The 22,315-nt window shown below is 47.4% G+C and overlaps 1 protein-coding gene across 1 annotated transcript; it reads left to right on the top strand.

Annotated features, from left to right (window-relative positions):
• Positions 1–13,305: 13,305 nt before the first annotated feature.
• On the top strand, positions 13,306–14,265 carry LOC129683271 (mas-related G-protein coupled receptor member H-like). The gene has a single exon (XM_055615890.1). The coding sequence runs from the start codon at positions 13,306–13,308 to the stop codon at positions 14,263–14,265; it is 960 nt and encodes a 319-aa protein (XP_055471865.1).
• The last annotated feature ends 8,050 nt before the right edge of the window (positions 14,266–22,315 follow it).

The following is a 22,315-nucleotide window of genomic DNA, read 5'->3' as shown; positions in this document are numbered from 1 at the left end:
ACCATAATACCCAATTTACAGAGCTGAATTGCAATCTATGCTAGGCACTTGGGAAAGGCATTCAGATCTGTGTTCTCACACAGCTCAGGTAACTGAAACTTTGACACCTCAACAACCATGCTTCCGTTTCCACTGAGTACAATCACGAGGTTGTGCAGCCATCACCGCCATCTACTTCCAAAACCTTTGCATCTTCCCAAACAAAAACTCTGCTCATTAAATACTATGTTCTCCTTGATTCAGGCCCTCCTCTCTGCCACCACCCTTCTTTCTGTCTGTAGCTTTCACTATTCAGGAACCTCCTGTAAATGGAAGGAGACATGCTATGGAAAGAAAACTCCCAGACACAGACTCATGCGCTAGGGGCTTGGTTGCCAGCTTTGGGATCATGCAGGCTCTGACTTCACGAACAGATTAATCCATGGATGGCCTCACAGCCTGAGGGTATTATTGGAAAGTGACAGAAACATTAGAGAGTTGGCTTGGAGGTTACTGGTGACCTACCTCTTCTCCTGCCCTCTTTCCTCTTCATCCGTCTCTCTCTGCTGCTGGTCTGTCATGAGGTAAGCCGCTTTGGTCCATCCATGCTCCCACCATGCTGTTCTGGTTTATCATGGCCCAGAAGCAACAGAGCAAAGGACTGTATACTGACTGATTATAATTTTATAATTATACATGATAATTATAGTGTATAATTATAATTCCCTCTAAGTTGTCTATTCTGTTAGAGTTACATGCAGACAGTGTTCTTCCTTTTGTGACTGGCTTATTTCACTTACCATGATGTCTTTAAGGTCCATCTATGTTGTAGCATGTGTCAGAATCTCTCCTCTTTTCAATCTTGCATGGAAAAAGCACTTTTTGTTGATGGATTCCTCTGGGAGTGGACCCTTGAATTGTTGGAAGACATCTTTTATAAAATATATTTACTGTTCACTGACATATAACAGGACAGCTATTGTGCATATTACACATGTGGGGTACAGTGGGACATTTCAACACATTATGTACAATATGAAACTGGTCTGTCCATTACCTCAGGCATGTCTTCATGGTGGGAACGAGAATCCTGTCTCCAAAACGACAGCCTACAGATTGGAAAAGGATCTTACCAACCCTATATCTGACAGAGAGCTAACATCTAGAATATATAAAGAACTTAAGAAGTTAAACAGCAACAAATCAAGTCATCCAATTAAAAAATGGAGTATAGAGCTGAACAGAGAATTCTCAATAGAGGAACATCAAATGGCAGAGAAACACTTAAAGAAATGCTCAACATCCTTAGTCATCAGTGAAATGCAAATCAAAACAATCCTGAGATTTCACCTTACACCCATCAGAATGGTTAAGATCAAAAACTCAAGTGAAAACACATGCTGGAGAGGATGTGGAGAAAGGGGAACCCTCCTCCATTGCTGGTGGGAATGTAAACTTGTACTACTACTTTGGAAATCAGTCTGGCACTTTCTCAGACAATTAGGAATAGTGCTACCTCAAGACCCAGCTATACCACTCCTAGGCATATATCCAAATGGTGCTCAAGTATACAACAAGGACATTCGCTCAACCATGTTTGTAGCAGCTTTATTTATAATAGCCAGAAGCTGGAAACAACCCAGATGTCCCTCAACGGAGGAGTGGATACAGAAATTGTGGTACATTTACACAATGGAATACTACTCAGCAATTAAAAACAAAGAAATCATGAAATTTGCATGCAAATGGTGGGATCTAGAAAAGATCATCCTGAGTGAGGTATCCCAGAAGCAGAAAGACACACATGGCATATACTCAGTTATAAGTGGATATTAGACATATAATATAGGATAATCATACTAAAATCTGTATACCTAAGGAAGCTAATCAAGAAGGAGGACCCTGGGTAAGATGCTCAATCTTTATTTAGAAAGGCAAATCAGAAGAGGGAGAAAACAGAGAACAGTACAGGAGCCTATCACAGAGGGCCTCTGAAAGACTCTACCCAGCAGGGTATCAAAACATATGCTGAGATTCATAGCCAAACTTTGGGCAGAGTACAGGGAATCTTATGAAATAAAGGGGAGATAGAAAGACCTGGAGGGAACAGGAGCTCCACAAAGAGAGCAACAGAACAAAAAAATCTGGACACAGGGGTCTTTTCTGAGACTGATAATCCAAACAAGGACAATGCATGGAGATAACTTAGAACCCCTGCACAGATGTAGCCCATGGCAGCTTAGTGTCCAAGAGGGTTCCCCAATAATAAGAACATGGACCATCTCTGACATGAACTCATGGGCTGACTCTTGGATCACCTCCACCTGAGGGGGGAGCAGCCTTACCAGTCCTCATAGGAAGACAAAGAAGCCAGTCCTGATGAGACCTGATAGACTAGGGTCAGATGGAAGGGGAGGAGGACCTTCCCTATCATTGGACTGGGGGAAGGGCATGGGAGAAGAAGAGGGAGGGTGGGATTGAGAGGGAATTTGGAAGGGGGCTACAGCTGGGATACAAATTGAATAAACTGTAATTAATAAAAACTAAAAAAATTTAAAAAAGAATCCTCTCTCTTAGCTGTTTGGGAATATTTGATTGTTGCCATCGTTAATACTGTCAGTGTAATGGATATAGAATCACTAAAGAGACGATGTTTCTGGGCATGCTGGGATTTTCTAGATTAGGTAGAATGTAGGTAGTACTGTTCCATAGGCTGGGGTCCAGGGCGACATAAAAACAGAAAGCAGGATGAGCAGTAGGATCCATCTTTCTGTTTTCTGACAGCCAATGCAGCATGTCTGACCACCTCACGGTCCTGCGAATGTGCCCTTCCCACCATGATGGACTGTATCCCCTTGAACTGTAAGCCAAAATCCTTCCTTCTGCTGGCTGCTTTTGTCAGAGCAACAAGATGATGACAGTTAGGATGACATCTTTTCTTAGAGTGCTGCATTAAAGAGTTGGGGGAGATATGCTTTACTGATCGCTCCATGAATACCTTTCTTCCTTCTAGTTCTCAGGAGCCTATGGAATCACTACCCTGCTAGACATCGCCGAAAGAAACCCAGAAGGAACTCTGTAGGTATTTTTGGTCCTGAACTTTACAAGCACCCAGGGACCTGCAAGCAACACAAATGGCCACCAACTTCAGTAGAAGAAGAACTTATTAAAGGAATATGAGCTGGCTCACTAACTCTTCAGGAGGCAAAAATAATCCAGGCTGTTAAGTTAGGTTGCCAAAAAAAAAAAAAACAACTGCATGAGCTAAAAGCGTGCGGCAGATTTAGTTCCACCAAGACATGGCTGCTGCCCCCACGAAGCACAGTGAGTCAATGACAGCCCTGCCGCCCCTGGTCCCCTGCGTTGTATGCTGACCTCAGTCTTGCCATTGTCACCCCCATGCTGAAGGCACTCTCTGTGCCCCTGCCCCCATACAGGCAGAGAACTTGAGGCAAAATGAAACATGTCTGGTGTACCCTGCCAAGATCAGAAGCCCATGGCCAGCATGTGGCTAGAAGGTCAGGAAGAGACTCATGCAGTGGGGAATCCCCCAACACACAGAAGCCAAAAGGAGAAAGCCACCTCAGCTTTTGGTAACTTCTCTTGTTCTGTCTGTAACGGCAAGCAATAATTATTCTAAACTACTCATACTGGTATTTTTTGGAGGGGGGGGGCGTTCCTACCTGGAGCCTTCTCCATCTTGTCCCACTCCCAAAATTCAGGTGTCCTGCATCTTCACCAATACTTGCATATGTGTGTGTATTATATATGTATGTATGTACATATATATATATATATATATATATATATATATATATATATATAGTGTCTGTGTGTGTGAGAGAGAGAGACAAAGACAGAGACAGAGAGAGATATACAGAGAGACACACAGAGAGAGTAACAGCCATCCTGAGTGGAAAGAGCCACTTTCACGCCCCATCAGCCTCACCTGGGTCCCTGAGGACAGTGTGGAAAGCCCTTCAGGAGGGAGGCTGGTTGCTGGAGGAGCTGCTCCAGTGATTAGAAGGTCGGGAGTTTCACTGAGGAGGGAGGGTGGCTGGAGGTAGAGGTCACCTGCCACGGCCAGTGACGTAACCAAGCACCTCTTCGGAACAGGGCCTTTGCAACTGTCTAAAGGGATGGGCCTAGATGACCCGTCCAGCAGGTCTGTCAACAGAGATCCTGAATGGGGGAGTGGGAATGAAAAAGGGGACAAGGGCACAAGAAATGAAGACCAAGACGGTATCTCTGATCAGAGTCTCTGTTTATTTGAGTTTTCCATACAACTATATAGGCAGAAACAGAAGGAATGTAACTGCCTTTGGCAGGGTTACTAAGTGACTAGAAATCACAGGATGGCCCACCAAGATGTGCTAATAATGGTAATTTGGAAAGTTCCTCAGAAGAGTTACTTAGGAAGCCCTGAGGGAGAGGAGGATTTAAGGTATTTCAAGAAGATAATCTTATCGAAAGCCCCAGGTCAGCTAGGAATGCACTGTTGTATCCAGGCAGATGCCAAAATTTAGGGGGCAGCAAGGTTCCAGAAGGCCCCAACACCTAGAAAGCTGGCTAAAGAACGCATGCAGATTCTAAAAGCTTCTGTGGCTCCCCACATCCCTCCCTTGAGCATCTCCACTGGCTGCTCTGAAGGCTAGCCTTATGACCAATCAGTAGGGGCCTGTGAGCTAATGTGTTCTGTAGGTCTCCTGAGCACACTAACAAACTTGAAGGGGGACCCTGAGAGCCCCAGTTTACGGGTCATCCAGAAGACTCACCCTGGCAACCGCGGTCTTGAGGAACAGAGCCTTCAAGCTGGGATTTTTACACCCACTCCAGATGGATGGTGTCAAAGTTGAATTGTGTTTATACATATGATTATATCTCATCAGGCTAGTGTCTGCACAGAACAAATAAATCAGTTGCTGGGGGAACCCCCCCCCCAATCTGCCCTCAGAGCTGACGTGTGTGAGCGTAGAAGGATGAGCAGTTAGTTTCCCCCCTCTAGGACTCCTTCCTCCCACACCCTCCCCAAACCTCCAGGTCTGTCTTAAAATAAACACCCTATACTTAGTCCTCCGTGAGAGACCACTGATATTTTTACAGACCAGCCTTGGAAGTTCCCAGAACATTTCCACTTCCACTGGCAACACAGTTAACTTTGAAGTTAAGCATTGCATTCAGGCTGGGCAGTGAGGTCTGTCAGACCCTGCTTCTCAGATAACACAGCCTCTGCCTAGGGCAACAAGAGCCTCTGAGAACAGAACCACATCAAAACCACCTCAAAAAATAGCATCCCTCCCTGGCCCTTGGGAAAACGCACAGGACCCTGTCAGAAGGCGTTCAAGAAGCCCCTGTGGGTTCCTTATTTTCTGGTGCCATCAAGTGGTCGGTTGTTTGTTTTGTTTTGTTTTCTAATGTTGCATGGCAGGCTGTGTGACAGTCTATGCTCAGATAAGTTTATGTCATGAAACACTCTATTTGGAGACTGCGAACATGAGTCAGTCAATAGAGTGCTTCCGTGCAAGTATGAAGATCTGAGTTGGGAGCCCTAGCATTCAGGATAAAAGTCTATAATTCCAGCACTGGAGAAGAAGGAACAAGAGGATCCCTGGGGCTGGGCAGGACGTGGAGACGATGGGGCAGAAAAGCAAAATGTTTATCTACCCAAACTAGAAGGAATCAATAATGTTTCACACTCTTAGGCAAGAACAAAGAGAGATACTTGTTAAACTAAGGGGTGAGTCCTGAAAAATCTCTTAAGCACTAGAATTGGGACTAGAGATTGATTCAGCTGGTAGAGGGCTTGCCTAGCACGCATGAAGTCCTGGGTTTCACCCCTCACACTGCATACAACTGAGTATGACCATGAGTACCTGTAATCAAAATCAGAAGTTCTGGAGAGATGGCTCAGCAGTTAAGAGCACTGGCTGCTCTTCCAGAGGTCCTGAGTTCAATTCCCAGCAACCACATGGTGGCTCACAACCATCTAAAATAAAATCTGGTGCCCTCTTCTGACGTGCAGGTGTACATGCAAACACACATTGTATATATAATAAACAAATAAAATCTAAAAAAAAAAAATCAGAAGTTCAAGATCATCCTTGAACATATGGAGTTTGTGGCCACCTGGGCTACAGACATAAAATAATAAAACAAATAGTGGGATTTACCCATTTGTGTTGTTTTGCATCTATAATACTAACACCCTGGAGTCTGCAACAAGAATTTCTGTGAGTTCAAGGTCATTCTGGATTACATAGTGAGCTCCAGGCCAGCCTGAGCTACAGAATAAGACCTTGTTGTTGTGGAATAGTCACCAGAGAAGGCTACTCAGACATCAGTGTAAGCCCACAGAAAGTCTTTATTAGCTGGCCAGCAACTACACTGGCTGTGAGGGATCCCAGTGTAGACCCAAGCCTTTCTTTCTCAGAATGAGTTTTGTTTTGTTTTGTTTTGTTTTGTTGGTTGTTGGAGACAGGGTTTCTTTGTGTAGCTTTGGCTGTCCTGGAACTCACTCTGTAGACCAGGCTGGCCTCAAACTCACAGAGACCTGCCTGCTTCTGCCTCCCAGGTGCTGGGATTAAAGGCGTGTGCCACCATCACCCTGCTCAGAATGAGCTTTTAAGCACAAAACCATGTTCTGGGTTGACATACTTCAGCTAAGAAGAACAGCTAGCCAGAAGCAGAATGAGAGAAACTAAAGAGCAAGATTAACACATTTAGAGACTTTCTCAGAACTATGGGATTTGATGGAGTAGCTCTTTATTTTCTTTTTTTGGCTGGTGGTGCTGTCATCGTGCTGAGTTTTTCAGACTGAACGGCACTTCCATCATGGAGTCAGTTGTGTCACGGAGCCAGAAATGAAGGCCTACTAAGGTCAGGGGGATTGTTAAACCTGTCAATAATAATAATAATAGAATTGGAGGACAAGAAACAGGGCATGACTGTACTGTGAGGTTTTTAGGTCTTGTTACAGCTTGGATATGGAATGTCTCCTGAGGCTCATTTCCCAGCTGGAGGAGCTGCTGGAAAGTGCTGGAAACTAGTGAGACTCAGAAAAAAAAAAAAAAAAAAAAAAAAAAAAAAGAGGTCCCTGGGAGTGTGCTCTTGAAAGGTTATGTGTCACGGGTCACCCCCTTCCCACACCCCCACACTATCCCGATTCTTGGATGAACAGTTTTGCCCCCTGCCATGCTGATCTGTCTCATATTGGGCCCCAAAACATGACAGATAAGTGAGCATAGGCTGACATGTCTGAAACCATGAGCCAAAGAAACCTTTCCTCCTTTAACTTTATTGTCTCCATTATTTTGCCACAGCAAGGGAAGGCTGACTCACAGAATAGCAGCAAGAGAGAGGTCATCACCGTGGCTTTTCACACTGGTGGGGTGCAATTCTTTGAAATTGGTGAGGGCCTGGAATTTAGAAAGGCTTGGAGATGAAGGCTAGAGAAATGCCAGAATCCTCCAAGTGGAGCTTAGTAGGTGAGTGGGGTGTGAGCTTGAAGGATCTGAATTCGGAAAGGAATGTGGACAGCAGACTATGCGAATGAGGGGGAAGTGGGAAACAGACTTTTGATAACAGCACTGGAGACACTACATGTTACGTTCTGGAAGACACCTTGTCTGCCTTTTGTCCATATCCTTGGACTCAATGAGACTGGATTTAACGATGACCAACTAGATTACTTGGCAAAAGGAATTTAAGAAAGCACACAAACAATGAGGTAGCTATTTCCAGCTGCTTCTAGTCAAATTTATAGGAAGAACGCTGGGTAAAAGCATAGTGGGGAGATTAGAAAATCTTGCAGTTGGTCCAAAAGACCCTCATGTAAAGCTGGGGCCAAGGCCAGCAGAACGACACATCTAGTGAAAGCACTTCTGCATAAGCCTGGGCGTGAGTGCAAATCCCAGAACACCGACTTCTGTATGCGCACTCACACACCCATACGTTCTATACGTACACACACAAGAACATACACATAATCATCGTCATCATCAATAATAGTAATAATAACCTGGTGACGTTATTATTACACATTTTAAAGATGGAGCCAAGGAAGAAGCAGCTGCTGAAAATTTAAAAAGAAGCCAACTGTGGCCAGACAGCGGTGGTGCACACCCTTGATCCCAGCACCCCGGAGGCAGAAGCAAGTGGCTCTCTGAGTTTGCGCTGCAGAGTGAGTTCCAGGATAGCCAAGGCTACCCAGAGAAACCCTGACCCGAAAACCAAGAAAAAAAAAGGAGGAAGGATTACAAAGGCCGTGACTCATGTGGAGGCGGAGTCTTCCACAAATACCATTGACTTAAAAAAAATATCCTCAAGTAGGGCGGGAAGATGACTCAGTGAGTAAAGGCATGTGCCACCAAGCCTTACAACCTGAGTTTGATCTCTGGAACCCATATGGAGGAAAAGAACAACCCCGAATGTTACTCTCTGTCCTCCGCTTGTACGCCACGACAAGTGGGGAGGGGAGCGCAGACACACACTCACACGGCCTGCTAGAGGTACCTAGCAACAGCACTGTCTTTCCTCAACGCCCCTTTTCGTCCTCCTTCTCCGCATCTCGTGAAAACAGTACAAGACTACGACCCCAAGAAAGGACATGTGGGCTGGGATCGGGCCACCCTCCTCCACTCCCCGGTGTCCCGTGGGGACGCCGCTTTCCAGTCTAAGGCCCACCTTCCCACATGGAGTCGGGTGATCATGTCTTCCGGCCATCACCTGTAGCAGAGAGGCGGGGAGGGTAATTACCTGAGTGGGAGGGAACAGGCCAAGAAACACCACAATGGCGGTCCTGGCTGGAGGACTGAAAGCAGATGCCTGGGGCTGGCCTTCCCAGGACGGCCTCCCCAGCCCTCTGCAAAGAGGGCTATGCTGGGTGGAAAGCCAGTCCACTCTGAGAGGATCCCAACGACTACCTTAGAGGCCGTGTGGGAAAGCAGCGATGCAGGAGGTAGGTGTGAGAGGGATGGGGACATGACGGAACCTGCAACTAGACGCTGATGCACGTGTCCAGCTCACTAACAACCTGAAAGTGATGGAAGGTCAGGCTCCTATTGGGGTAGATCAGGATATTTTCCCGTTAGCTGGGACTTGATGCAAACTACCAACAGCGTCGAGGGATTATTATTGGTTTGATTGACAGGCCTCGGAGGGAAACCGGCCCCGCCCTCTGCCCTTGGGTGCTTGCCAACAGGAATCTAAATTTCACTGGCCAGATCTCAGGCCCAAATAAGACCCTGAGAACAGACCGGTGCCAGACTGGTGTGGGCTCTTTCAGCCTTCTGGAACCTTCTTGTCTGCTGAGCAGGGTATGAGAACCAGCAGAAATAGCAAGCCCTAAGGGAAGAAGCAGAGATCGCCACGGTGCTCCCCACCAACGGACCGTGAGTGCTCCTACTTGCCCCTTGCTGAAAGCTCTCGGTGACTGGGTAGAAAGAGACTCTACCCTGAGAGAGGAGGATCCCAAGGGCTTCTGAAACGGGTGTGTTCTGGTCTAACTACAACCACAGAGCCTCTCCTAAGAGCACTGTAAAAAAAATAAAAATAAAAAAATCAAAAGGTCGCCTAATAATCGTGCCCCACAGAGGTGTGGGCACGTTCGCAGGGGTGTGCGCAGGGAGGTGCTGGGTCTGCACACCCCCTGAGTGCCTCCTGCTTTGGAACACCGACGCGGCACCGGAAATAAAAGGTGGCTCTGTTCCGTTTTGTAGACTTCTGCAGGAACGCTGTCACACAGATGTGAGTCTCGTTGATTGACTGGCTCTGAGAGCCAGGCTGAGAGAGAGCTCATTAGAAAAGACCAAAAATAACATGTTCCAGATCCGAAGTGGGGTGGGGGAAGGCTGCAAACGCGGCTGCCCAGCTGCCACCAGAACGGGACACTGTCGGCCGCAGGTTTTGCAGGCTGTTCCCGGAGTTGAAGACCAGCTAAGTTCCCCTTGAGACCACCCCCTCGCCCGCCAGTACTTCCTGCCCTCTGGGCAGTGGGAACCTTCATACATAGTCACAGACAGTGTTGACTGAGGTGTTTGCATGAGGACAAAAGCTGGAGGGCTCCTGCCTACAGGAAATAGTATGGTGGCAGGTTGGCAAAGTGAGGCAGGTCCTCCGAGCCCAGGGTCCTCACTCACTGAGGATGGCCTCCAGCCTCACTGGGTTCCTCAGCAATCGGGTGAACTCAGCCAGTCAGAAGGACTAGTATATTAGGATAACTGCACTTATTTGTTCTGCTCTCAAGTCTCCATCTCTCCCCGCCCTCTGTGGTTTGGGGTTTCTCTGCATAGTCCTTGCTGTCCTGGTACTCGATCTGTAGACCAGGCTGGCCTTGAACTCACATAGATCTGCCTGCCTCTGCCTCCCAAATGCTGGGGTTAAAGGCCATCACCACCCACGTCTACTTTTTCTCCTAAATTATGCTTTGTTCCAACACGTAGAACGTAAAGATGTACAATTCAAGTAAGTTCCTTTTTGCTTCCTAGTACACTTGGATCTAGGCAGAAAGGGTCATGTGGACAGCGTTACACAGACATTCCCTTATTTGTTCAGACTTCTATGGAGGCACAGCCTTGGGTATAAGCTGGTTTATCACAATGCTCCACCCTTAACCTGCAGGCAGACTGTTTCGAGTGGCGTCCCTGGTGGCTCCTGGGCTATGACAAAGGCACCCTGTGGGATCTTTCTGTCCCCCTTCCCCGAGTCTGCTTAATGCTAAACTGCCAACTAAAACTTTCAGACATCTTTTCCCCCCATCAAGTTAGCAATGCTTGTTTTATTTGAGAAAAATGATCAATACAGAAAAAGGCTTCACTCTTCAAGGTTTAACTTCCCATCCAGAAAAGTCACACATTTTTATCAAAGCCACTGAAGTTGTTGAGACACTCCCATGCTAATGCAGATGAGGTTCATCAGTGGCCAGGGTGGAGAGCAGGAAGGGCTTGAGCAGGACCGAACCACAGGCTGCCCGGATGCAGGGACTTGAAGGGACTGCCTCTCTGGCTTATCTCTGCTCTGTTAAACCCCAGGTGCACATCACGGGAAAGGCTTGAAGGGGTCCTCCGCTTGCTTTCGAAAGAAGAGGGACCCTCGGAGAGCCATCCCTCTGCAAGGTAGGGTGGAGCAACATTCCCAATGCCCACTGTGACTGGTGGCTGTGACGATCAGAGCCCAAGAGCCACTTCGTGGATCCAAGTGCAGACAGGATCTCAAGTGGAGCCAGCCCGACATGGGGAAAGGAGAGGGGGGAGAGAAAGCCCCATGAGGATTGTTCGCAACTCTTGGTGGGCTGCTACCCCACCCCCCAGCTCTGTGCACATTTCACACGTTGACCACATGTCCCGTTTGCTTTTCCTGTGCTTCTGACCCACTAGCATTTATCAGGGTTCCTCGGGTTAAATTCATTTTCCTAAACAGATAGCAGAACTCAGGGGAAAACCTTAACAGTGAATGTCAAAGGTTGTCAGGATGGGTATAGATGAACACATATAAACTGTGAGGTATGCTGAAGGAACACAGAGCTCCCATGCCCTCTCTGAACACCTCCAGAAGCTCCTGGAAGCCTTCTAAATCCTGTTCTGTAGCTGGAAGTTCAGCTACCTGAAGCCTCCAAACCCTGTTCTGTCTGGGAGGGTCTATGGAGACTAATAAAGTCATGATCGTTGTCCACTGTTAGTCAGCTCAACATTCAGGCCTTCTCCCGTCCCTGCACATTGAGCAGTGGGGCTAAAGTCCCAACTGCCAAGTCCTGCCAGGACCTTCCAGTGACCAGATCTATCCTGAAGCTATCTAGTGGGCAGCCAGCCATCAGTCACTATACTCAAAAAGGCACACCACTGCAGAGATTCCAAAGACATTAAGGAGTTGTACACCAGGGAAAGAATGAAGACCCAGTAACATAATCAGTTATAACTCAGGTTAAATCAGAATCTAAGAACAGAATCTGGCTGTTCTGGTAAATCCTGCTGAATCTCCAGAAATATGAATTCTAAGTTTCCAGGGTAGACAGAAAGCATCTTTTAAAACAGTGTTCATCTCTAGACTGTTTTCCTGTATGGTTGAGTCTATAAAAAAACAAAACCGGATGTTCATGGCTCTATCTGTGCTCTTGATTCCTTCCCATGATTCAGTTGGTTGTGATGAGGGCATCCTTTGGACAACAGGAAACACCAAATAAGAAAGATGTGGGAACTAAGCAATCACACCTGATAGCCCCTGGGGACACAGGCTGTCCTGAGTCTGAAGATTACAATCCTGCCTGACTCTCCACTCTCAATAGCCTTCTCCTCCTTGAACCCCAACTCAACAGAAACTTCTCAACCTGCCTTCTTTCCTGCCTTTCCCAGTCATGACTAGATTGTCTCCTCAGCCAAACCCAAGGGAAAGGCCTTAATGTCCAGGACAGAAACATGCAACTGCACCTTATTTGTGTTTGCTGGTGAGTTAGTAAATGGGCATAGCTGCTGTAAACTGAAAGCTGGGGCATGGGGCAGGAGAAAAGGTAGAAAGATATGTGACAGGAAGATCAACAAAACTCTACCTACGTTGTAATCGCTTGTTCTCTCTCTCTCTCTCTCTCTCTCTCTCTCTCTCTCTCTGTGTGTGTGTGGGGGGGGTCCTTGCCTAAGCAGGCGCCTGTGGGTGTCAGAGGACAGCCTTAGATGTTTCCCTCAGTCACTTCCCACCTTGCTTTGTAAGACAGGGTTTCTCAGTGAGCCTGGAGTTTGATGGGCCTGCTAGATTGGCTGGCCATCGAGGCTATTGCCCCTCCCTCGTGCTGGGATTATAGATGCCGCCATACCCAGATCTTTATGTGAAGGCCAGGGATCTAAACTAGGTCCTTGTGCTACACAAATATTTTTCTGAGTTATGCCCCCAACCACAGTCTCCTCTTTTATTTTTTTTATGCATTAGCTTTGCCATGCATTTCAAGTATCTTTAAAAAAAAAATCCTGTTCTTAATTCTGTCACCTAGTTCTGGTAAAAACTCTTAGAAGTAAGTAGGTTTACCTACAGAACCAGGAACAAAGCAGAGTTGTCGGTGCCAGTAGCTGGGGCTGAGGTCAGGAGTCAGTCCGAGGGTTAGTGAGAGGCATGTTGAGAACATTTCGGTGGCACCTGCTGGGTGGAGAACTGAAGAAAGGAGGATGAAACAGGGCATGGAGAAGATGAGGAGACACAGCTGGGGACTCTGGCTTCTCTCATCCTCACTGTGGGAGAGAGCCTTCACAGTAACACAAAACCATTTTGAGGTGCAGAGCAGATGATACCTGTCACCGTCTTCCATTTCTGACCACAGGAGACCACAGAGAAAGCAATTTCCCAGGAATGGAGCCATTGGCAACGACCTTTTGTCCTCTGGAATCCACAGAATACAGCAGAAATGAGTCCCTAAATGAGACCACCTCGTCTTCAAAGTATGACTACAGTTACATGTCCATCTGCCTGGTCATTTGTCTGCTGGGACTGATTGGGAATGGACTTTTGATATGGTTCCTAATCTTCTGTATCAAGAGGAAGCCATTCACCATCTACATCCTACATCTCGCCATTGCTGACTTCATGGTCCTCCTCTGTTCATCCATCATCCAACTGATAAACATCATCCACAGCCAGGACATCCCCCAACTGGCCTATCCAATTGTCTTCATGATCTCCGGCTACAACACGGGTCTGCACCTCCTCACAGCCATCAGTGTGGAGCGATGCCTCTCAGTGCTTTACCCAATCTGGTACCAGTGCCGACGTCCAAAACACCAGTCGGCTGTGGCCTGTGCGCTGCTGTGGGCCCTCTCTGTTCTGGTGTCTGGTTTGGAAAACTTCTTCTGCATTCTGAAAGAGAAGCCCCGATTCCCTGAATGCCGATACGTGTACATATTTTCCTGTACCTTGACTTTCCTGGTCTTTGTTCCTCTCATGGTCTTCTCCAACTTGGTCCTCTTCATCCAAGTCTGCTGTAATGTGAAGCCACGCCAGCCAGCCAAGCTCTATGTGATCATCATGGTCACGGTGATCCTGTTTCTCGTCTTCGCCATGCCCATGAAGGTGTTGCTTATCATCGGCTACTACTCCAACTCGAGTGACCACACTGTGTGGGAATCCCTTCCCTACCTGAACTTGCTGTCCATTATTAACTGCAGCGTCAACCCAATTGTCTACTTTGTGGTAGGCAGCCTGAGGAGGAAGAAGAGCAGGAAGTCCCTAAGAGAAGCGCTGCAGAAAGTCTTTGAGGAGAAGGCAGTGGTGGGCTCTAGGGAGAATGTCGCACATTTCTCTCTGCCTTCATAACCTTCCGCTAGGATATCCCAAAGGAAGGATGCCCGAAGTTAGCCCTTTACGGGGACATAACACCATCATGAAACCATTTCTCTATCTTCCCACCTGGTGGCTCACTTAAGATTAAAGAGAAAGTCCTTCATTCCTCCCGGAAATAAACGGCAAGGTTCACCATACACACGACACACTTGGCCACTGATAACTTGATGGGAGCCGATATATTTTTCCAGTACTGGGGGTTGGATCTTGGACCTCACACATGCTAGGCAAGTCTCTAGCTTGATCCCATCTTCCCAGCACCAACCTCTCTGTGTGTCACAAACATCGTCTCACTTACTCTTCTTGTCAGTCTCATGAGCCGCTGTGGTCAATCCGCTGTCACAGATACAGGTAAGAGGTTCCGTGAGGTTACAGGATAAGGATGGGGCTGAGCTAGCCTGTGACTTCCAAACCCACCCTTGAGACCATAAAACCCAGGGCAGCCTCTGAGAGGTATATAAACTATTTATACTCTTGTCATCAATATCACTCCCCACTTCCTGTTCCCTGGATGCATGGGGGGGAACATGTTAGTCCTCGTAAGGGACATTCATGCTATCCTACAAAGTATCTTCACTATCCACATGTTGAGAATTGATCATGGAACGAGTTGGGAGCTAGATGGGATGTTCCATCTATGTCATTCTATAAGAATCAGAGAAATGGAGCTGGAGAGATGGCTTATTGGTTAAGAGCACTGTCTGATCTTCCAGAGGACCGGGGTTTGATTCCCAGCACCTGCATGGCGTCTCACAGCTGTCTGTAACTCCTGTCTCAGGCGATCTAGCACCCTCATACAGACATACATGCAGGTAAAACACCAATGTAATAAAAAATAAATAAATAAATTGTTTTTAAAAATTAGAGGGAACAGCCAGTCAGTGGTGGAACACGCCTTTAATCATAGCGCTCGGGACACGGAGGCACATGGAGCTCTGTGAGTTCGAAGCCATCTTTGCCTTCCTGACAGCTAAGGCTACATAGAGAAACCCTGTCTTGAAAAAACAAAACAAAAAATCAGAGGGAGCCGCAACAAGAATGAGTGAATGAGTGAAGCTTTGCTTAGGCTTGGAAATTTTCACTTTATCTCCCTTCCTGCCTTCCAGTCCTCTCTCCCCCACCCCTAGCATACCGTCCCTTCAGCTGAGCAGATGATTGGAAATTCTGATAGTGATACTTTTGAAATGGAGTGTTTTCTTTCTTTATTGCTAAGAAAACAGTCTGCAGTAGTCCCAAGGCACTGTGGGTGGACTTTGCTATTTCAAGGTCAGCCCTGCGTCTTCCCAGGATTATTAATAAATTTTGCTCATCTAGTTATTTTCTTACTGGGATAAAAAAAAATCTCATAAAGCAACTGGATTTCATAAAATAAATCCTTAAATGTAAACCCGACAAACTAGGGACTATATTGAGCGCTGTAGCATTCGGTGGCCTTGGACCTGCTCCAACTATGATGAGAAGGTCCAACTATGATAAACCACAAATTAGAACATGTATTTTAATAAGTATGACAGCATGGTAATATCCCTTACCATATGGAATGCTCAGCTAATCCAAGAAGAAAAATACCGATAGATAAATGGGTAAAAGCTAAACAGTGTGTGATTTCTAATCCCACTGTAACCAAGCAAAAACGACCCATAGTCAGAAGTGTTTGAACTCAGTAGTTACCAAAAAATGTTAGTTAAGATAACAGAGTGGAGGTCCTTCTCCCCTTCCCTCTGACCCTAGCCTATCAGGTCTCATCAGGACTGGCTGCATTGCCTTCCTCTGCAGCCTGGTAAGGCTGCTCCCCCATGGTGGGAGGGAGATGGGAGGAGATGATGGAGGAAGGGTGGGATTGGGAGGGAATGAGGGAAGGGGCTACAGCTGGGGTACAAAGTGAACAACTGTAATTATTATAAAAATAAAATAAGAATTAAAAAAAAAAGATAACAGAGTGGGGCACTGGAGAGATGGCTCAGCAGTTAAGAGCACTGTCTGATCTTCCTGAGGTCCTGAGTTCAATTCCCAGGACCCCCGTGGTGGTTCACAACCATCTATTCAGGGATCTGATGCCCTCTTCTGGCATACAGGTGTACATGCAGATAGAGTACTCATACATAAAAATAGATCTTTAAAAACAAAACAAAACACAAAACAGAATGGAGTCAGGCATGATGGTACATATCCATAACGGAAACACTCAGGGGTAGAAGCAGGAGGCTTTTGTGATTTTGAGGACATTTTGAGTAGCTTAGTGAGATCCTGTCTTAAAATAAATAAGAAAAGAAAAAATAAATGATCCAAATGTCATTTTAGCCGGTAGAAATGTCAATTTGTATATGTGTATGTGTGGTGCCAGGGGAACAAAGCCACGCTCCACATGCTGGGCAAACGCTTGTCCTGAGCTGCACTCCTACCCAAGAGTGACTGTTAGAGCCAAATGGTGAGAGGGGCCTTTCCAGACACCACCGAGTCTCTATCTTTGTGGCGTCCAGCTCACTCCGTCTTGAAATGGGTCCGGTTTGTAAAGTTTCCTGCTAAGAAGAGAACCTCTCCTTTGGTCCTGCTGCTGAGTCAGGAGGGTGTCTTGCCATTAACCCTCAACCGGGAATACAACCTCATATTCTGTCAGCACGTGGCTGTGAGAAAGTGGCTGAAGTCACTCACTGCGGAGGCTACACTCCGGCGGCAAGGCGGGCGGCTTCAGAACCACAAGCCACTTTTCTTCCAGAGCTTGCTCTTTGATGGGGTGTGTTCGGCTTGCTCTGAGAAATGCCCTGAGAGGCTGTGACAGAGACCTTCCCCCTGCATCTGACATTTACGCGTAGCTGAGGAGAGCATCCCTCACAGCACACAATAAGCAGCTTCTCGAGAGCGATGTGAGAGCCAAGCACCTTTGTCCTTTTTGTTTTTAATGTCAAAAAGCCGAGAAACAGAAACTATGACTCCCCAAAGCAACTCCAGATAGCCTCGTGCTGGGTTGTATTTCCTTACTCTCCGGCCCTGCCAGCGGCTGTTACCCATTTCAGCCTGCAGGAGCCGCTCTGCTTCGGAGAACTGCTTCAGTGAGGGAGTTATTAATGGCGTAGGTCATCAAAAACAAGCAGAAGCCTTCAGGAGCTTCCCCCAGAAGTGAAGGAGGCTCCTTGAAAGAGGTGGGGAGTCAGACCGTATCTGGGGGGGTTCCCCTGACCCCTCATTCCATGTCTGTTCAGGGGAAGCATTTCCTTTCCTGTTCTGTATCACTGGGGATCCGAGAAACTCGGAAGGTCGCCAAGCGTGGGTTTCTCTCTGTGTTGGTAACTGTGTATTTAATAGCTGGAGCCAGGCTGACGAGACGGCTCAGTGGGTAAAGGTGCTTGCTGCTAAGCTGAGGACCTGAGGTGGATTCCGCGCGGTGGGAACAGAGCACCGACTTTCGCAAGCTGTCCTGTGCCGTGCGTGGCATGTGTGCGCACCCACAGCCGCACACACATAAATGATGTCAGTATTTAAAAACTAAATCGCAGAATTCAATCACAAAATGTCTCTGGTCTCATACAAGAAGAGATGATGCCAAGTCATATTCTGACACTGTCAGCACTCATTCACGTATACCGTTAGGATACTGTGTGGTCTGTTCACTTACAAACATTTCCTGAGCATGCACTGTCCGGTGGCCTTGTCCAACGTCTGGAAAAGGTACGAAGTGAGCTTGGACTTGTCCGGGTCCCCTCAGCCTCTAAGCCTGTGGTTCTCAGCCTTCCTAAATGCTGCGACCCCTTAATATAGTTCCTCATGTAGTGGTGACCTCTAGCCATGAAATTATTTTTGTTGCAACTTCATAGCTGTAATTTTGCTACTGTTATGAATTGTAATATAAAGTCTGATTTTTCTGATGGTCTTAGGAGACCCCTTTGAAACGGTCATTTGACCTCCCAAGGGGGTCACGACCCAGAGATTGAGAACCACTGCTCTGAGTTGATCTATCCCTGAAGCCAAGGTTGTGTTCCATCTCTCTCTAGCTCTAAGAAGTTTCAGGCACCCAGGAGGTACTCTTCTTCTAGAGGACCTGAGTTCAGCTCCTAGCACTCACATCAGGTGGCTCACAATTGCCTATAACCCCAGCTCCAGAGGATCCACCGCCTTTCTTCTCTGGCCTCCATGGGCACCGCACCCACATGCCCATCCCCCCAAGCAGACACACATAACAAACATGTAATTAAAATAACTAAAAATAAAGCCTTAAAAACAGAGAGTCCATAGGTGGTGGTGTGGTGGCCTACACCTTTAATCCTAGCATTAGGAAGGCAGGGGCAGGCAGATCTCTACGAGGCCAGCCTGTTCTACAGAGCAGAGTTCCAGGACAGTCAGGGCTCAACAGAGAAACTGAAAACCAAATCAACCCAAAACAAAACAAAAAACAACAAACAAACAAAACCCAAACCAAACAAGTCATTTTAAAAATGCATCAGGCAGCATAAAGACATTCAGTTAGCTTTATTCGTTATAACTGACTGCCCTTCCCTGACCTTAGCTAAGGAGGAACCTCGGGTTCTCACACATTCTGTCTCAAAGCTCTTGCCCCAGAGAGAAAAGGCAGAGTGAGCCACTTGTTCTCGCTTTTCTGTGTGCTTCCCCTGCCTCCAGGTGGTGGAAAAGGGAAAAGCTGGCCTTAGCAGGCATGGGAAGACATGAGTCAACACATTTGGACTATTTTGGAATTGGGGGCTGCCTTCCCTGGCTAACGCCTAAAAATTACTAGATCAGGGTGCAGGGGAAGTGCCAGGAGCAGGGTGCATTCCTCTGTTGGCAAGTGACAGGCTCAGATGCCCCTGTGCCCTCATCACTCCCTCCCTAGCTGAGCTCGGTGCATGCCTGGATTTTATCATTTCCCTAAGCAACCGTAAACACAGCAATAGACAATTCCTGTTTGCTGGGAGGATTAAATTCAAGTGACTATTTAGAGTAATATTTTGGGGACTTGCTTTTTACTTTTTATTATTAATAAGATAGGGCTTCACTATTTAGCCCTAGCTGGCCTAGAACTCACTTTGTAGACCAAGCTGGCTTCAGGCTTATATATACAGCTGTCTCTGCCACTGCAGTGTTGGGATTAACAGTTCTTAGCTTTCTTGAGACAAGTAACTCAGGTTGGTCTTGAACTCAGCAAGTAGTGGAAGATGGCCTTTAACCCCTGATCCTTCTGTCTTCATCTCTAAAATAACTTTAAAAATTTTTTTTCAAGGGAGAGAGACTGTAGCCCAGTGGATGGACTGCTTGATTAGCATGAGTGAAGCCCCGTGTTTGATTCCAGAGCCCCATAACTAGGCACACGACACACGGCTTAGTCCCAGCACGCTGAAGGTGGAAGCGGAAGCTGCAGAGGTTGCTCAGTGGTTAGGAGCACTAGCCATTCTTCCAGAGAACCAGGTTTTAATTTTCAAAACTCTGCCTTTTCTCTCTGATTTACCTGAATCAAGCGGGGCAAGGGTGGGGCAAGAGCTCTGAGACAGAATGTGTGAGAACCCGAGGTTCCTCCTTGGCTAAGGTCAGGGAAGGGCAGCTCAAGTGGCAGCTCACAACCACCTGAAACTGCAGCCCCAGGGGATCCCACACCACTTTCTGGACTCTCCTAGCACTGCACACGCGTGCTGCCCAGATGTGCATGCAAATAAAACACCCATACATGTAAGATAAATATTTTTTTTACAGGTGGAACCTGAAAGAATAAGGATTTCAAGGTCACAGTTTTGTTACATAGTAGATTTGAGTGAGGCCCCATGAGACCCTGCCCAGAGGCATTATGGGTAGGGATCTGCTCAGAACCAAGGTGGCCACTGGAGAGAAAACTTCTACTGCCACCTAAATGAGGGCTGAAGAGAGATGGAACTCTGCTGTAGAGACATCAGACCTTCCAACTGTTCCTTGGAAAAGTCATAGCTGCTCCATCTTTTAAGCAGAATCATCATTGCCAGTGAGAGCCGGGAGAGCGTATCCCAACGTGACACCAGGAGACAACTCAGTAGCTGCCTTTCAGTGGATACCTGAGCACATGACCTGCTAGCCTGACTGGATGGATGCAACAGGGGACAAAAACAGAGACCTTGGAGAGGTTGGGGAGGTGAATCCCACATCAGGACCCTGTGGCCTCACAAGAGGGATTGGTGACCCCTTGGATTGGTGGGGATGAAAGTGACGAAGACACAAAGGAACAGCATGGCCCTGTCAAAGACCTAGGCACACAAGATGACAGAAATAAGTACCCCTGAGGAAAGGAAGACTCCTATCAGCCGGCTCAGGGACAACAACAGACTCACCCAGTAAGGTGGCAGATGGTGCCACTGGCTGCTTTGGCCCGTCCACACTGCAGATGACATGAGGAGACTGAACACTGCAGACACTGATCTGTAGCTCCCTGCTAGAAGTCTAGCCACGTCTCGCCTCAGGACCCAGACACCACTCATTACCCCAGAGCCAGACCAGGAAGCCTGTCAGAGACCCCCACTCCTCAGGCCTCTCACCCTGTGAGGTTGTTGGGAAGACGCAGAGTTCCTTTCCCCCCATCACCTGACAAGGCCCTTCTACAGGTCATACACTGTGTGTGGCTCTACCACACTCCACACAACTGCCCTGGGGTAGCCAGTCCTAAGTTCAGACCCTGCTTAGCTCGGTTCCCCTCAGCAACTTTCTCAGTCCCCCAGGGCTTCAGGTACTTCACTTGTGGGAGGATGATGACGTGCCTGAGGGACTCCGTGTCCATCAGGGGAATGCCTGCCATGGCAACTGGCAGCAGAGGGCCACCGTGGTGGCCGGCTCTTCTGAGCGTTCCGGGCTATATTCTGAGGAACACTTTGCTTGCCTAACCCAGGGAGTACGCAAGGGCTAGCGCACTGGGCAAGCAATGACATGGGTGATGGACACTTGTGTACTCCCAGTGTGGGCTCTAGGTGCTGTGACACCTTTTACTGAGCCTGTTTCCCCTTTCACTCTGTCAGATATATTTCACGAACCGTCTCTCAGTTCCATCAGCGCATAGCTATGACAGCGCAGCAGCCACTCACCATCCACAGGACTGTGCGGGGACTGTCGAGATGAGCCTTTTGGAGGCCCGTAGGGACTGGCCTGTGAAGCGTCCCTGAAAGGTCCTGCTCCACTGCACACAGTGTTGATCCACTAGGAGTCCCAGCACACAAGTGAAGTCTCAGAACGGATCTGAGGCTGGGGCGGTGATTGCTTCCCCCTTTTTTAAGGAAGTCTCCTGAGGTGACCTTGCCCTCCGCCCCATCTCCCACATTTCGTTAAGAGTTGCACCAACCTGATTGATTGTTACTGGTGCCTGTGACTAGCATGGGATGGTCTGATTGGCCTGTCAATCATCTAAAATCTGTCACACTGGACAATAAAGTTAGATCTGCACCTTGAGTCTGGTCTCTGGAACCTGATTCCTGGGATTCTACATGGGCTCTGTCGGCACTCACCCCCATTTCCCCAGTTCCTGATCTCCACAGCCCTTCCAGCATCACATGACTTGGCTTAGCCACAACCTTGGTTTAGAACACGCAGCATGCAGGCTTTGCCCTGGACATGCTATCCCCAACACACACAGCGCCAAAAAACACTGCTTGAAACACAGACCTGAGACGCTGTGGGGTGTGAACTCTAGTGCTTTTACCACACGTGCAAAGCTTCCTGCACACACACAGCGGTTTCACTGGGGAGAAAAAAGGGTGACAGTTCCTCTCATGATTCCTCAGCATGCAGCAGTAGCATATCCTTGGATTATATTAGAATGTTTGGTCCTAAAAAAGTTTGAATTCTAAAATTCATCTTTAAAAATGGAATTTGAATTTTGGCTTAGGATTAGGACAGAATTCCAACAATTTCTGAAATGGCCCCAGACATATTTCTACCACTTTGTACTATGAATTTATACAAAATAGCGTCCTCAAAGCTGACAATTATAAAATCAAAATATCAGCCAATTCTGAAAAACACTGATGAGGCCCTCAAATACTCGGCCAACATTTAGCTCTTTATGTAAAAATAAACAAGCAAT

The sequence above is a fragment of the Psammomys obesus genome, unplaced genomic scaffold (genome assembly GCF_907164565.1).
Source record: "Psammomys obesus unplaced genomic scaffold, mPsaObe1.curated_primary_1811, whole genome shotgun sequence".
Classification (NCBI taxonomy): Eukaryota; Metazoa; Chordata; class Mammalia; order Rodentia; family Muridae; genus Psammomys; species Psammomys obesus.
This window is presented reverse-complemented; position numbering and strand designations above follow the sequence as displayed.

Bases quoted from the DNA above. Each gene is read 5' to 3' on its own strand.
- LOC129683271 (XM_055615890.1), top strand. From the start codon at position 13,306: ATGGAGCCATTGGCAACGACCTTTTGTCCTCTGGAATCCACAGAATAC.